The following is a 14,445-nucleotide window of genomic DNA, read 5'->3' as shown; positions in this document are numbered from 1 at the left end:
TTGCTCTAAAAGTGACATCTTTTTGTCTATGTAATTCTTTGTACTCTATGCAATACTTATGCTTTGTGTTAGGTTGAATTCGTGTTTGCAACTCACCTTTGTGTCCACAAACTTGCTCTTGCTAGATGCATACTTTTGCTTTCTAATTTATTGCATTTTTCTTTGTTTTCTTTGCTATTTGGATTAAATATTTAAAAATACTTTTAGATGACAACTAACTCATTAGGGAAAAAATTGTCCTAGATCAACCCTTGGAAATTGCTAGTGTTATGGTCATATTAATAATATAAATAAGAATATTCAATTGTGCAAATGCCTCTAGCATGAACAGGTAGATGTAAGTCCAATTTAATGCTTCAATGAAGTGTTCCTATGATGACGACGACGATGAATGTAATTGATTAACTTTAATTACAAGTACATATCAATTAATTGGGTAAACAAGTGTTTGTCAATTCTAGGTAGGAAAGAATGGATAACCATAGGTTAGAATTTAGAATTTGAATTTTGGAAGAATTAAGGTTTAAATTTGTGGATGGGGGATCAATCTTGATCTTGCAAAAACTATTCTAGGTGGTAGACCAATGAAGTTTATTCATAAATAAATTGTATGTTTGATTTTAAATAATACAATATATATATAATCTTATATAAAAACAAAGTTAAGTGTACAAAAATATGTATCATAGAAATTGATGATAACTAAAAAAATAAATCCAATATCACATTAAATTATACCATTTACAAATATATACATAATTTAAATTGTTTCTATCAAAATAAATACAAAACTAAATAAAAGTGACATGAATCTTATAATTTATATAAAAAAAAGTAAGATATAAAAAATATATGTAATATAAACAAGAATAACTTAAAAAATTTAAATATAACTTCACATCAAATTATATCATTTATAGATATATACTTATTTGAAATTATTTTCCTCAGAATAAATACAAAACTAAAACTAAATGAAAATGACATGAAAATTACAGAGATTAATGGGCAAGAAGACATACATCAGATTTAAAGAGATAGGTGGCATATTGATGCTGACATGTCACAGTTAGTTACAGCTAAGACATTACAGCAGGACATGTGTATCAAATGCCAAAATCCTAGTCAAACATGAAGAATGGCAGGTGTGCAGACCTTGCAATAAGATATTTATTCCACTTGTCACAACTACTCCGTTTTCCCCTAGATATTAAGATTTCTTTCAACAGAGAGATTCGAGCCCACAACATTTCAAAAAAAACTGAGCCCTTTCGTTTCATCGTACATCAACTGTTTCTTAGTCTTCCGTTTCTATTTCTGGAGTAACTCCAGTCAAAACAACGGGAAACGAAAGCAGGAAAATTGTTGAGGAAGAAATAAAAATTAACTGTTGGAGCAATGAGTCGCGAAGAAGTTCAGCAACAGCAACAGGAGCGGCAGCAGTTGCCGACGCAGATTCAAAATATTGTGGACATTACAGATGAGGAGGCCGCAGAAATCAAGAAGCGCGCAAATTATCTGTCCCGTGTGGATCCTTTTCTTGTTGTGTGCAAATGCTTCAGTGTCATTACGGTTCTCTGCGCACTTATGTGCGTGGTTGTCAACGTGTTTTCTGCAATTCGCTCCTTCAAAGACGGCTCAAACGTAAGAAACGGCCTCAGCTCTGGTTTCAGTTTACGATAAAGTCTTCGAAATTCGTTGGGTTTTCTTGAAATGAGTTTGTTTTTGGAGTTTATATAACATCTAAAAGAGAAATTAGGCAATTTTTTTTTGTCTGGAATTTTGATCTGTGGCAAGGCTTGTTTTATATTATTCCTTGCATATTTACAAATTTTATGTTTTAGGCTGTAACTGAAAATATTCATTGATCTTACTCAGTAATCCCTCACATCCAATAACATTTGTTTGCCTTGTTTTAATGATGGATCATGGAGCGTGATCCACAAATTTGATGCAGTTTTTACTTTCTCAGGCAATCTTTCTTGTCTGAATATCTTCGCTCTGCACAAATATTTACAATTTTGTGTTTTAGGCCATAACTGAAAATATTTGTGTAACTAAAGCTGTGTTAAATTATTTGTTACACACATCTGTGTGAAATTGTATGTATTGCAAGTTGTTTGCCGAAAAGGAAAAATGTGTTTAATCCTTTGCTGGTTTTAAATTTCGTATCTTAAAGTTAATCAGAATCTAATTTTATCGCGTTCACTTCTTCAGTGTGTCTTACATTACCAAAATATTCTTTTGATCTTTCCCTTACGTGTTTCCATTTGATGAATAGTGAAAGTGCATTGGTTATACACCAGTAAAATTTCCCAAATTACTTGCTTTTTAATGATTGGTTGATTATGGATTGGATTTCGTTTGAAAAGATGTCTTTTTTTTTTGGAAAATTTAGGTTTCATAAGGCTCGATAATTTATATTTATATTTATCTTTTATTATTTCTTTCCTGTATGTTGTTGATTTTGGCAATGTTCTCCTGCAATTAGCTGGGTAATATTTTTAGGGTTAGATGTTTCAGACTGCACTGATGTTGATTATATTTGAAATTCAATTTAATTTTCAACAGAAAATGTATTTTTATGGATCCATCTACCAGTCTAAGGTTAGATTCGCTATTTCGTTTTTGGCTTTGTGAACAGATATTTGACGGCATCCTGAAATGTTATGCTGTTGTTATTGCCCTGTTCCTGGTGGTGGCAGAGACTGAGTGGGAGCGAATTTTGAAGTTCTGGCGAGTAAGTTCAGCATTCTTGGGGGATTAAACTAGTAACTTAGCATTTGATTCTTTCACTGGATATGAATCCTGATATTATGTTCAGTTTTTAAATTGTAACGCGAATGACCTAGAAATTGAACTTAAAACCTAGCAGTTTTCTTAAAATTCCACACCGATCTTTAGGTATGGATTTACAAATAAAATGATTCAGAATTTCATTTAGCACGAGAGATTATTTCGCCATATATAAATTCTTGACCTAGTTTTAGTGTTTGGAGGTTGTTGACTTAAGTTTATGTTTGGTGTGAGTGCAGGTTCTACAGTACTGGGTAGGAAGAGGCATGCTTATAATTTTGTAAGTCATTTGTTGCTCTGCTCATTTTTGAAAATTTAGAGAACTAATTTTGAAATGTTGACAGATTATTTCTATTTCTTAATTGACAAAATGTTTTTTCTCTCGACTAACGAGAATTAGTATTCTTATTAATGCTTGTTTTATTAAAATTTTCAGAACTAATATTCAAATATGGCAAGATCAATTCTAGATTACTTCGAAAATTTCAAGAATCAGTCTTCCAATCTTGCTGGATCAATTCTTGGATGCTTTTTTTTTTCCCATTTTTCTAGAATTAATTTTAAATCTTTCACGATGAATTCTTGAAGGCTACCTTTTAAAATTTCAAGAATTTATCTTCAAATCTTTTAAGAATAAATATTTAGTGCTTGTTTTTCAAGATGTCTTTGAGATTTAAATTGTAAACATAAGGTCCTGCATAAATTATTTTTTAAAGCTTACTTTCAAAATTTGCCTGATGAAGCTGCAGGAGGATTAATTTATAGTGGCTAGTCTGAAGTATTTTAAAAAATTAATCTTTAAATCTTTTAAGGTGCAATATTTAGTGCTTATTTTTGAAAGTTTTGAGATCAAAAACAAATTCTAGTTTTGATCTCTTTTCATTCTGTTATAGTTCTGCACCTTAGGCACGTTCATTGAAACCAGAAAAAATCCATCCTGATTGTGATTTGTTTCTTTGTCTTGAATCTGTCAAAACATGTCACAATTTCCTGGGCAAGGAAAGGGCATGAATATTTATTTCTTAAAAAATGTGTAATACAGAAACCAATAGAAACGATACATACTTTTTATTTTGTTTGGCAAGAAAGCTTGTATTGAATTTCAAAAGGTTGCAGTGGAAAAACTATATCACAAATTAAAGTAACCTATGACCAGGGGATACTTTGTTCGTGCATATATTCTTATTTGCTCAACAGGCTCTGATTTAGACCTAGAAACTCTTTGAAGAGCAGGAGGGCAGAGATCCTCACTAAATAAAGGGAAATTTCTTGAACTAGCATTTGAAATTGGAATACATCAGCAAACCGTGCACCTGAAATAGATACCAGAGAAGAGTATACCCTGCATCAACGTCTATTGTTTTTGAGTTTGTTGGCCTGCAGGGGCAGTCACATTCTGAAAGCTGTTCAACAAAAAGCTGAAATTTTTAGGGTGTATCTCGATCTGCAATAAGCAACCTGTCAAATCAGAAAAACTGTATGTGGAAATAATAAACTATTCATGTCCATCATCCAGCAAGCATTTCAACATCTGTCTGTAATTATTTGGTCTTTTTGTCTGTCACCATGAGCTCCCATTGAGATGGATTTCTATTCAACCAGTCTCTAGTTGTGGTTTTAAATATATTTTTTGATGTATATTTGATATTCCGAGTGAAAGACATTGTTGCTGTTTATTAACTATTGTCTAGACTCTTAAAATATATCTTAATATGACATGTTCCTCTACTTATAGAATATGGAATTGGCTTTTGTAGAATGATAGTTAAAATTTTATAATTTTTGTACGTGCATAAAGAATGAAACCTATGTTTCTTAGTTCGAACTCATTTTCGGGAGCATAGTTAAATTGTCCTGATTCCTGATTATTGTCCTCGAGAATAACCAATCTCAGTTTGCTTCCTTTTTCTTCATAGAATGGCTTATGATCTGGAATTTGCTTATTCTCAACCAACACATGCCCATAATCACTGTATTCCCTCGGAGCTACCAGAGATTAACCTCATCTTGTTTCTTTATGAATGGTTATACTTCCTTGCTCCCATGAAGTTGCCCTTGACTCTCATTTTGATTAATTGATTCATTAAAGGCCGGAGAGTATTTGTCAAATATGGTCCAATTAAGATTAGGAGAGACATTCTCCTCCTATCAAATTCTTGAGTACCTTTCTTGCATTCAGAATATTGACATCCCCATAGTTTCTTCTGTTTTAGATGGAAATTTTGTACTTGATGTTTAACCTTTGCTTGCTTTTTAAACAAAATGTCAAAATACAATTTCATCCCAAATATTGATGATCTAGATGCATGATCCTGCACCACAATGTTTGCAAACAGCAGTGAACTTATTTTAAATGATTTTGTTTTCTTAATGCAGTGTTGCTGTAATGACGAAAGCTCTATCTGATACTAATGGGGAGAAACAGGTCCTGGCTCTTTTTCAGGACATTGCAAGCTACCTGCTTCTTGCTTGTGGAGTCGTATACGTTATTGGGGTCTGGATTCGGTTCCCACTTATGCCAATTTGAAATTTGTATTGACAGTTAAGCTATAGCTATGATGTAAGTATATTCTGCTACTGCTTACAACTTCATTTCGATTTTGAATGCAACAGGGAATACTGTGCTGTGGGTCTTTGAAGCGTTCTCGTTTAAGCAAAGCAGTTTCAAGAGATCAAGCAGCCAAAGATTTGGAGGTAAGAATCTAGGAAAACTTATAAGAGTATAACTTCTGATGTGTACAGTAGGAGAGGAATCTCTTTATTTTTTGTGAAATAATGAATGCAAAATGAAGAAAACACACCAGTTACTCCTATAACATGCAGGTTGAGTCTAGTAAAGAAAAACTAAATACATTTTTTATTAAAATAATGGCTCTTCTTTTTGTTATATTCTACCATAGTTTCCACCTGTCAAAGTTAGAATGCTATGGTATGAAATGTATGTTTAATACTTATTTCCAAAACGTTCTTTGGGAACTTCATCTCCTAAAAGTCGGGAGACCTAAATCCCAATCGTTGTCGGTGAATTTAAAAGAACATTTTTTGGCAATTGGCATGCCTATGTGTAGCTCAATTTGATATGGAATATACTGCAAGATGGATTTCATTGTAAACAAATTTGAAATGGAGCTTCTTGTGAGCAAAGCCATACAATCTGTGTTGTCAATAGTTTTTGGATTTTAACGAGTAGGGAAAACAAACGAGTCTTGTTGTTGGCCTTGACTCGCCGGGTCCTAAATTTCTTCATGAACGGGTGTCATAGTGGCCATATCTAGATGTTCATATGCTAATCTGGGCATGAGCACGACTGTACAATCTATGTTGTCGGAGCAAAGCCATACAATATGTGTTATCAATAGTTTTTGGATTTTTATGTGTTATCAATAGTTTTTGGATTTTTAGTAGTAGTAGTAAAAGAAGAAGAAATTATTTTAACGTCCACGAGGCTAAATGGGACACAAATGAGTCTGTTGTGGCCTTGTCTCGCTGGGGTCCGAAATTGCAACAAAAGGGTGTCATAGTGGCTATATCTAGCTGTTCATATGCTAATCTGGGTATAAACACGACTGTACTAGTTTTTTGTTATAGTTCATATGCTAATCTGGGTATAAACACGACTGTACTAGTTTTTTGTTATATTTTAATCCGTAGATAATCATTATAGATGCCAATTCTGACCAACTAAAAGTCTAATTCGTATTTGTATTTCAATGCTAGGAATTGGAGAAGCGTCGTGATGAACTGCAAAGGTTGTTGCTTGATAGAAATTGATGTTATACCATGCTGTGGTAAGCCATTTTCCACTCGTATAATGCAATGCATGCAACTAAATGTTTTCGTTTGGTATCTGGTTGAAGCATGTTAAAAACATGTAACTCTATCTGCAGGTGGATGGTATTGCAGAGAGGTGTATGATATTGCAGAGATGTGGTAAATGTCTTTTGGAAGACATATTTATGTGTTTTTTCGATAGGCGTTTTTATTGCAGTCTTTGTCATCGTGACTGGTCAATTCATTATTGTGGCAGTTGTTTCGAGATTATTAGTTTGTTGATTTGTTCATTGTTATATTGTTTTGACATTGGTTACAAGTTGCAACTATTATTGCTTAATTTTAAGCCATCTTAGTAATTAGGATCAAGACAAACAATTGTTAATTCAAATTGGGCTGATCTTTCAACTCAAATCTGTTGATTCAATTTGATTCACAAATTTTGATCCAGACATCCCCATTGTATTTTTAATACAAGAGACGAGTTCCTTAGTCTGATCTTCAACATGTAACTAAAAAGATGCAGAAAATGTTGCCTATCTTTGAATTATATGTGTTTCTCTGTGCATGTATATTGACAGATGTCCTATTTAATGAATCAGGATTTTGAGATAAAGAAGATGGTACATGTTAAGGAGTTTGTTTATCTAAGTTTCAAACAATAGTTAGTTTGTTTTATTACTAAGACACACACGATAAAGGAAATAAAAATGGAGCATTGCCAGCCTTGCTAAGTGCCAAACTAAATCAAAGGCGTAGAACAGAATGGGATGCACCTGGTACACGAGGAACAGAATGGGGTTTCTTGTAACTTTTAGCTGTTCATGGCCTAGAGTGTGGCATCCTCTACAAGCGTATGAATAAAGGTTGTGCACAAACTATTTGAAATCAGGAATATCAACTGCAAGGGATATGTACTGGAGCAGGTAGCCTCAAACTGGACAAGATTGAGAGTAGGAATGATCTTGTCGATCCAATCTGGACTTTTGATGGGAAAAGAACCTTATTATATCGACATAAGATCAAACCCATAATCAAACCCATAAGACATTTATTAAAAGCGCATTTTTGTAAGCTGTTACCAAAAAAAATGCACGTTTATGTATTTGAATTCTAATTTTTTTTTTTTTTCTTTTATATTTTTATTGTTCAGATTATACATTTCAGAGATATGATGTTTCCATAGTTCATATCATTGAAACTGAGTTATTTGTATTTTTTGTCATTCATGTTTCACACTACTTCATCTACTATCAGATGAAGAGAGCAAAAGAATACCTTGAAGTATCAGATGAAGAAAGCAAAAAAAAAACCTTGAAGAGAGGTTATATATTTGTTTTTTCTTTTTGAAAAGTTGCATACCTTGAGTTAGAGTGAAGTCCAAGAGAACTTGAGATGCGAAAACAAAGCTTTGTTTTGTAACTTGAATTTTTTTCAAAGCTTTGTTTTTTAACTTGAATAATATAAATTAATCAAGTTTAATTTTATCTGAAAGAGATCAAAAATGTGAAATGAAAGGATTGATAACTAGGGAAACTACTATTTCAAGGGAAATATTGGCTTAGATTTATAATTAATTTTAATTTTATAATCTTGAATAGGGTTGAAAAAAAATTTGGATTTAACAAACCCTTCATAGAAAAGAAGCTAGATTTTTTATATTCTTTTATTTTTATTTTTGAAAAGAAGCTAGATTTTTTATATTCTTTTATTTTTATTTTTATGTAAAGGGAAAGCTTGGCAAAGTCAAGAGTAATATTGCATTGTTTTTCATACCATGATTTCCTTTGGCATATCAAAATTTAGGGTTTTATTAGCCTTTTCATCTTCCACTTCATCATCTTCCATTTAATTTACTTCTAGCCTTAATCTCGTCTATTTAATTTGCTTCTAGCCTTAATCCCTCATATCCTTTTCCTCAAAATCCTTGTCATTCTTTCTCATAATTGAGTCATCATGCCTTTGGTCCTTATCTTTTAACTATCCACAATATTTTGCTCTTCTTTGAAATAATGCTACTTTACAATATTATCTCAAAAAAAAAAATATACACTTAAAAATATATATTAATTAAATAAATATCTATTATTTATTTAATTAATTCCACAATTTTACGTCTTTGCCTTTATCCTTGTCCATCTAATCTTAGCCCTTCATCTTGTTCACATGGATCATAATATAAACTTATAGCTATGCGACAAGTGTTCTACCTTGTCCCCTTCACATGTCTAACTTAGGTTTTTGCTATCATTCATTGAACTTGAACATCTATTTAGAAGTCAACTCATCTTTATATACCATCCATCCATCTTAACTTAACCTCTTAATTCTAACCATTTCTATAAGGATGTTGCCCTAGCCTTATCCCAAACCCTTTATCTTGCCTATCATGCGACAAACTACATCTTTCTATACTAACACTAATTCTGTTTGAATCTAAGCCATCCATTTATGATAAAGGGTTCTCCCCGTACAAACCCAAACATACAATAACAATAGAGAAATAAATAAAAATGAAGAAAGAAACACATGCCTTATATTATCTCAAAGAAATGGATTACGACGTTTAGAAAATAACATGCTTCAAACACATGGACTTTCTTATCACATAAATCTGCAAGCTAAAGCTACAATCTATACTACTAGAACTGTATTATGTAACCTTCATTCACCCCTTTATTTAGCACCAATAATCACCTTAGTATGTTTTAGAAAGTGTAATTTTTCTTCTTTTTAGCACCCAACGGTCCATCTTTGGAAAGCTCACAGAGAGATTTACAATGCCAAATGCATTTGAAGATCTATTTGATTGGATTTCAACCTTTTCTTTTTGGAGCTTCTAAGGTCCTCAAATTTGAGTTTGAAATTTCATTGGAGAATTTGTTTGGAACAAAAACTTTAATATCTTTTAAACAGTGTTGGTTATTGAGATGATTCTTTCACCAATCATTTTATTTTTCAATTCTATTCTTTGAGGTCAGTTCTCATGTCCATACAAACCCAAATAGGCTCAATTACTAAAAATAGCAAGTGAATATTTTTGGTCGTTTCAAGCTTCTAACTATCTTGCACCTTGTATGTGTTGTCATGGTCTCCAAAACAAAAAAAAAAATACAAGACAAAGGGAAAATACAACATTTTTTGGGTGATGCGAGATTGCTATCATAACAAGATTATGTTGATTTATTGAGAAATCCACATATCAAGAGCAAATCAACTAGAACTAGGGTGCATTCTATTTCAAGCTCAATCAAGGACGATGGAGGTAGTTGAGGTATACATTTGATTTCATTGCATTTATTATATTATTTTGTTTCAATCTATTTTCTCCCCTCTTCATAGAAATGGGATAATGATGAATAACATGAGCATCATAAGATCTATCCCTATGTCTTCTACCACAATCATATCATTTATTTCATTATTAGACCTATGCATTCTTCTATGTTTTGTAACTATGTTATCATTTGAAACTTCAAATGTATGTGGGAACTGATTTATTGAATCTATTAATAAATAATTTCTACTTGATATTCCTAGTTCTAAATGTTATAAGTAGGTTTAAGTGACTTACTATTATTTTGGGTTTTCCGGCTTTTTTTTTTTTTTTTTTTTTGTCTCGAATGAGTTGTAGCTAGCTTGTTTTTCCTCTTGTTGGTATTCAAGCTACCTTCTTTTCATCTTGAAGTATTTCTATTTATTTCACCAATTTTGGATTTGATTAAAGCAAATTTGCCACTATTTAGTGGGAATATTTTTTTTTTAATTGTAGTAACTAGAACTTCAAAATACTAGAAAATGACATTTTTTGCTTGCAACCCTCAAATTACACACTAATAATATTGTTTACCAAAACATCAAGGTGTTTAGTATGAGAACAATAATTCACATCTAAGTCACGACACTTATATATTGGCATAACTTGTTTGGCTATCAACTTATACAAAAAATGACTAGCTATACAATTTTGTTGAAATGCTAGGAGCTTTCAAATATGATCGGAAATAAAAATTCCATGACAATGGTAGATTATATCCTCAACAATAATTCCATGATGTTGGTGTAAGTTAATGGGCTATTGACTTACCCAATACCAAGTTGAAGATATTTGATCACTATGGTCTATGAAATATGTTCAAAATTATGTCCTCCCCATTAATTATGTCATTATATTGGCATAAATTGATGCACATTTAGAACTTACAAATTGACAAATGTTAATTTCCAAAAGATTTTTTTTAGGTTGTAGGGTCTTCCAGATGATTCTAAAGTTAAAATATATGTAGTAATCGTGCCAAGAGCAATGGTATAAGTTCATGGGCTATCAACTTACCTAAATGCACAACTCCAATAATTTTGAGTTGTTAAGGTCTTTAAAATTTTCCATTACATGACAATGACTAATTCATCTCTAACAATAGTGCCATTATGTTGGTACCAAATTTTTTAGGTTTGCAAATCCTAAAACTAGTTTGGTCTTTGAGAGCTAGGGGTATCAAACTTAAAGCAAAAAATCTCTAACTTATGATCAAATAGGTCAACAGTGGACCAACTATTGACTGAATAATCTCTGCTTCACTTTAATATATGCTAGACATAAGAGAGGCTTCTCTAGAGATATCTTTAATAGGATTAGTTGCAAATCAAGGTGGATAAGGTGAAAGTGTTACATTACCACCCAATGCATGTTTAGTATCAAAGGTTATCACTAGATCAAAGACTAACCTATTGCACATAAAACTTCATATTAAGTTGATAAGGGCATCACTGCACAAATGCAAGATGTATGTAAGAAAAATACCACTTTCCAAAATCATAACTCTTAAGGATTGATATAGATTTTTTCTATGGTTGAACTAATGAATCATGAAATGTACCCAAAGTAATTTCCTACTCCTAATCTAGTAGTGAAAGATGCTTTTAGTATGACCATTAATTTCATGAATAGTGCCTAATCTATTTGGTTACAAAGTCACAACATACCATGAGCTCGACAATAAATTGAAATCACAAAAAAATATGTGTTTTGACATAACATACACCATAAATAATAATATAAAACAATCAAGCATAATTAGTTATACATTTTGAAATTGAATATATAAATGACATTCTCAAATTGTAGAAATCCATATATAAAGGAGAAACGAGAATTATAAATTTTGCAATGACTTAGATTGCTCTCTACATTCATTAAATTCCTATTAAAATTGTACCAAAAATGAGGTAAAAGGGAAGCTATGTATAAAATTTCCCTAAATATCTACAAATGAACTTGTAAAGACTTCCAGTTGCAAAAAAGATGTACAATACAATGACCTTATGATTTATAAGAGACATTGATCTAATGGAATTAGATTTGCATGGGCTAAAACTGTAGAAGCTCCTCATCACTTTCACTTGCTTGGAAAAGAGAAATGATTGATCATTTGAATGATAAGTAAATTGGTATTATAGAATTTAGTTTGCTCACCTAGTCATCTGTAGAGATTTGATGAGGTGAACATCGTAAATTTGAATTCTAGTGCAGTAAAAAATAGACAAAATTCTTGAGATGAAATAGAGACAGTGACCATCAACATATAGAGCTCATCAACTACATTAATGGTGACATGGTAACCCTCATCCTCCAATGTTGAAATTATATGTGAATCAACACTCTTGAGATACAAAATGGTTCCTAAGTAGAAAAATATATACTAGGTAGTACAAGGGTCAAATGTATATTTAATGGTGATTTGAGAAGGTTTGGGGAGTACAAGACATGTATTGAAATAAACTTAGAAGTTTGACACAACAAAAGGTGGGAGAATAAGATATGTGTGGTTTTAGGTCAAGACCAAAGGTTAAACTAAATGGGAGAATGAAAGTCCAAAAGATTAGGGAATGTCCACAAAATGAGAAAAAAAAGAAGAATGAATTTAATAAAATGTAGGTAAATCATGCAAGACTAGACATGAAAATAGGATGTCTACATGGAATAGTGGATGTTTAATAATTAGGTTGAGCTTTGTATAAGATGAAATTAATGGAAAAAGCTAAGGATACCCTTATGGGAAAATAATGTAAAAGTGGACATGGAAATCAAGATTGGAGTGGAAGTTTAGAAGTCCATTTAAAGTACACATGAAAAGAGAAGAGAGAAAGCAGGAAAAATATGTGGGATCAAATGCAGGAAGTGGAGGTAGGATCATAAGAAGTAGAAATTTGCAAAGTAATTTCACAAGGAAGAAAGGGGCAAGATGTTGAGAAAATTTCTAGAATTAGACACAAGCTGTGGATGAGGAGAATGTGAAAAGGAAAAAATCCACTTCCACTTTGAAAGTTTCGAAAGGTGAAGGAAAATTCATCTTTTTCTATAGGCTCCAACCACTATGAGGAAAGGCTTGCTACTAGAGTTCTTTAATAAAGAGATGGTGCGACGAAGGAGTCCAACCCATGGAAACTAGCATTGGGTAGATATATGCCACACCTAGGACATATAGAACATTCTTGTAATATTTTTCCTGACATTCCATGAGTAAGGGAAATGAAATAGAAGATGATTTACATTTTCTTTCTGTGCTTAACAAAGAACACATCTATTTGCCAATTGTATTCCCTATTTCTAAAGGTTGTCAATAGTAAGAATCTTTTTGTAAGTTTTATGGTGATTTGTTCTAGAAGTGGTTGTAATAATTAGAAATTGAAGTGGAAGTCCATATATTTAAAGGAGTTTTGAAAGGAAGTCTTGTGAAGAAATTGTAGAAAAAGAGGGTAATTGAAGGTTATGGATGTTTAAAAGGTGATAAGAGTTTCAAAAGGGGAATAGTAAGTATGAGAAAAAAATATAAAATTGAATTAGAGGATTAGAAGGGCAACAAATGTTTGTTTGACCATTGAAATACTGCAAAAGGAGGAAGTGAAGGAAGATGGTAAGAAGGAAGGCCTTCATAGGTTTTATAATTCTATGTAAGAAAGGAGGCTAGGACAAGATATTAGACAAGAGAAAATATCTAATTATCCATGGAAATTTTGCAATTTCACAAGAATAGTAGAAAATGATTAGAAAACTCCTAGAATTGGAACTTTTTAAATTTTCAAAAACTTTCAACAATTAATAGGCATATGGAGTATGATAATGGAGAACACTTGTAAAAATTTGGTTAGTGAAGACCCCAAAGGAATATTTCTTCGATTGGTTATATGTGATAAGAAAAAAGGAATCCAAATGCATAAATGAGGCTTAAACTAAGCAAACATTTGCATTTATACCGTTGGGATGAAATATGGAAAATAAATAATCTTCATTGAGGTGATGTTGATCATGATGTAATGTGTAGCTCAATATGTTTTGTGGAGATTTGTTGGTAATGTGGCTTCATCATTTGGTGATGGATGATCGTTTGCAATGGTTTTTGGTGTCATGGAGAAGTTCTTGGATGATATTTTGGGTTAGAAATCTTGTGTTCTATTGATAAGATATGGTTATTGTCATGTGATTTAGAGATGATGACATATTGGTACCATGAAGGACTCTTAGAATCTTTTGTTGGGCTGATAGTTATAATTTTTAAGTTTCATAGATGATTTATTTTTTTATGAGACAAATGTTTACATATGATGGTGGAATCTTGATTGTGAATACAATTTTTAGCACAATACATGTGCTATTGATAGAAAATATGTTTATTTAGGACATATGATCTTTTGAGGAGATGTAAATATTGATGTCATGGAGAATTATTGATTCACAAGATTAGAGATTTCATGTTGATTTATTGGATAATTTGATTGATGAATTGTGTGATTATTTTAATTATGAGAATTTTTTGTTGTGGTGTTATATTAAACTTTGGTTAGCATGAGATTATTGGTTGTACACCTATTTTAGATTTG

The 14,445-nt window shown here is 31.8% G+C and overlaps 1 protein-coding gene across 2 annotated transcripts; it reads left to right on the top strand.

Moving 5' to 3' along the window:
* Window positions 1–1,201: 1,201 nt before the first annotated feature.
* On the top strand, window positions 1,202–7,636 carry LOC131035958 (uncharacterized). 2 transcript variants are annotated; one of them, XM_057967748.2, is made up of 7 exons: window positions 1,202–1,644; window positions 2,645–2,740; window positions 3,036–3,076; window positions 5,173–5,290; window positions 5,410–5,490; window positions 6,514–6,584; window positions 7,170–7,636. In XM_057967748.2, exons 1-6 carry the CDS (start codon window positions 1,399–1,401, stop codon window positions 6,565–6,567), a joined length of 636 nt encoding a protein of 211 aa, XP_057823731.1. In that variant the 5' UTR covers window positions 1,202–1,398; the 3' UTR covers window positions 6,568–6,584; window positions 7,170–7,636. The 2 variants fall into 2 exon arrangements, with proteins under 2 accessions (XP_057823731.1, XP_057823730.1); XM_057967747.2 differs by lacking the exon at window positions 7,170–7,636 and adding an exon at window positions 6,684–7,117 and having other exon boundaries at window positions 1,204–1,644.
* The last annotated feature ends 6,809 nt before the right edge of the window (window positions 7,637–14,445 follow it).

The sequence above is a fragment of the Cryptomeria japonica genome, chromosome 3, assembly GCF_030272615.1.
Source record: "Cryptomeria japonica chromosome 3, Sugi_1.0, whole genome shotgun sequence".
Lineage (NCBI taxonomy): Eukaryota > Viridiplantae > Streptophyta > Pinopsida > Cupressales > Cupressaceae > Cryptomeria > Cryptomeria japonica.
This window is presented reverse-complemented; position numbering and strand designations above follow the sequence as displayed.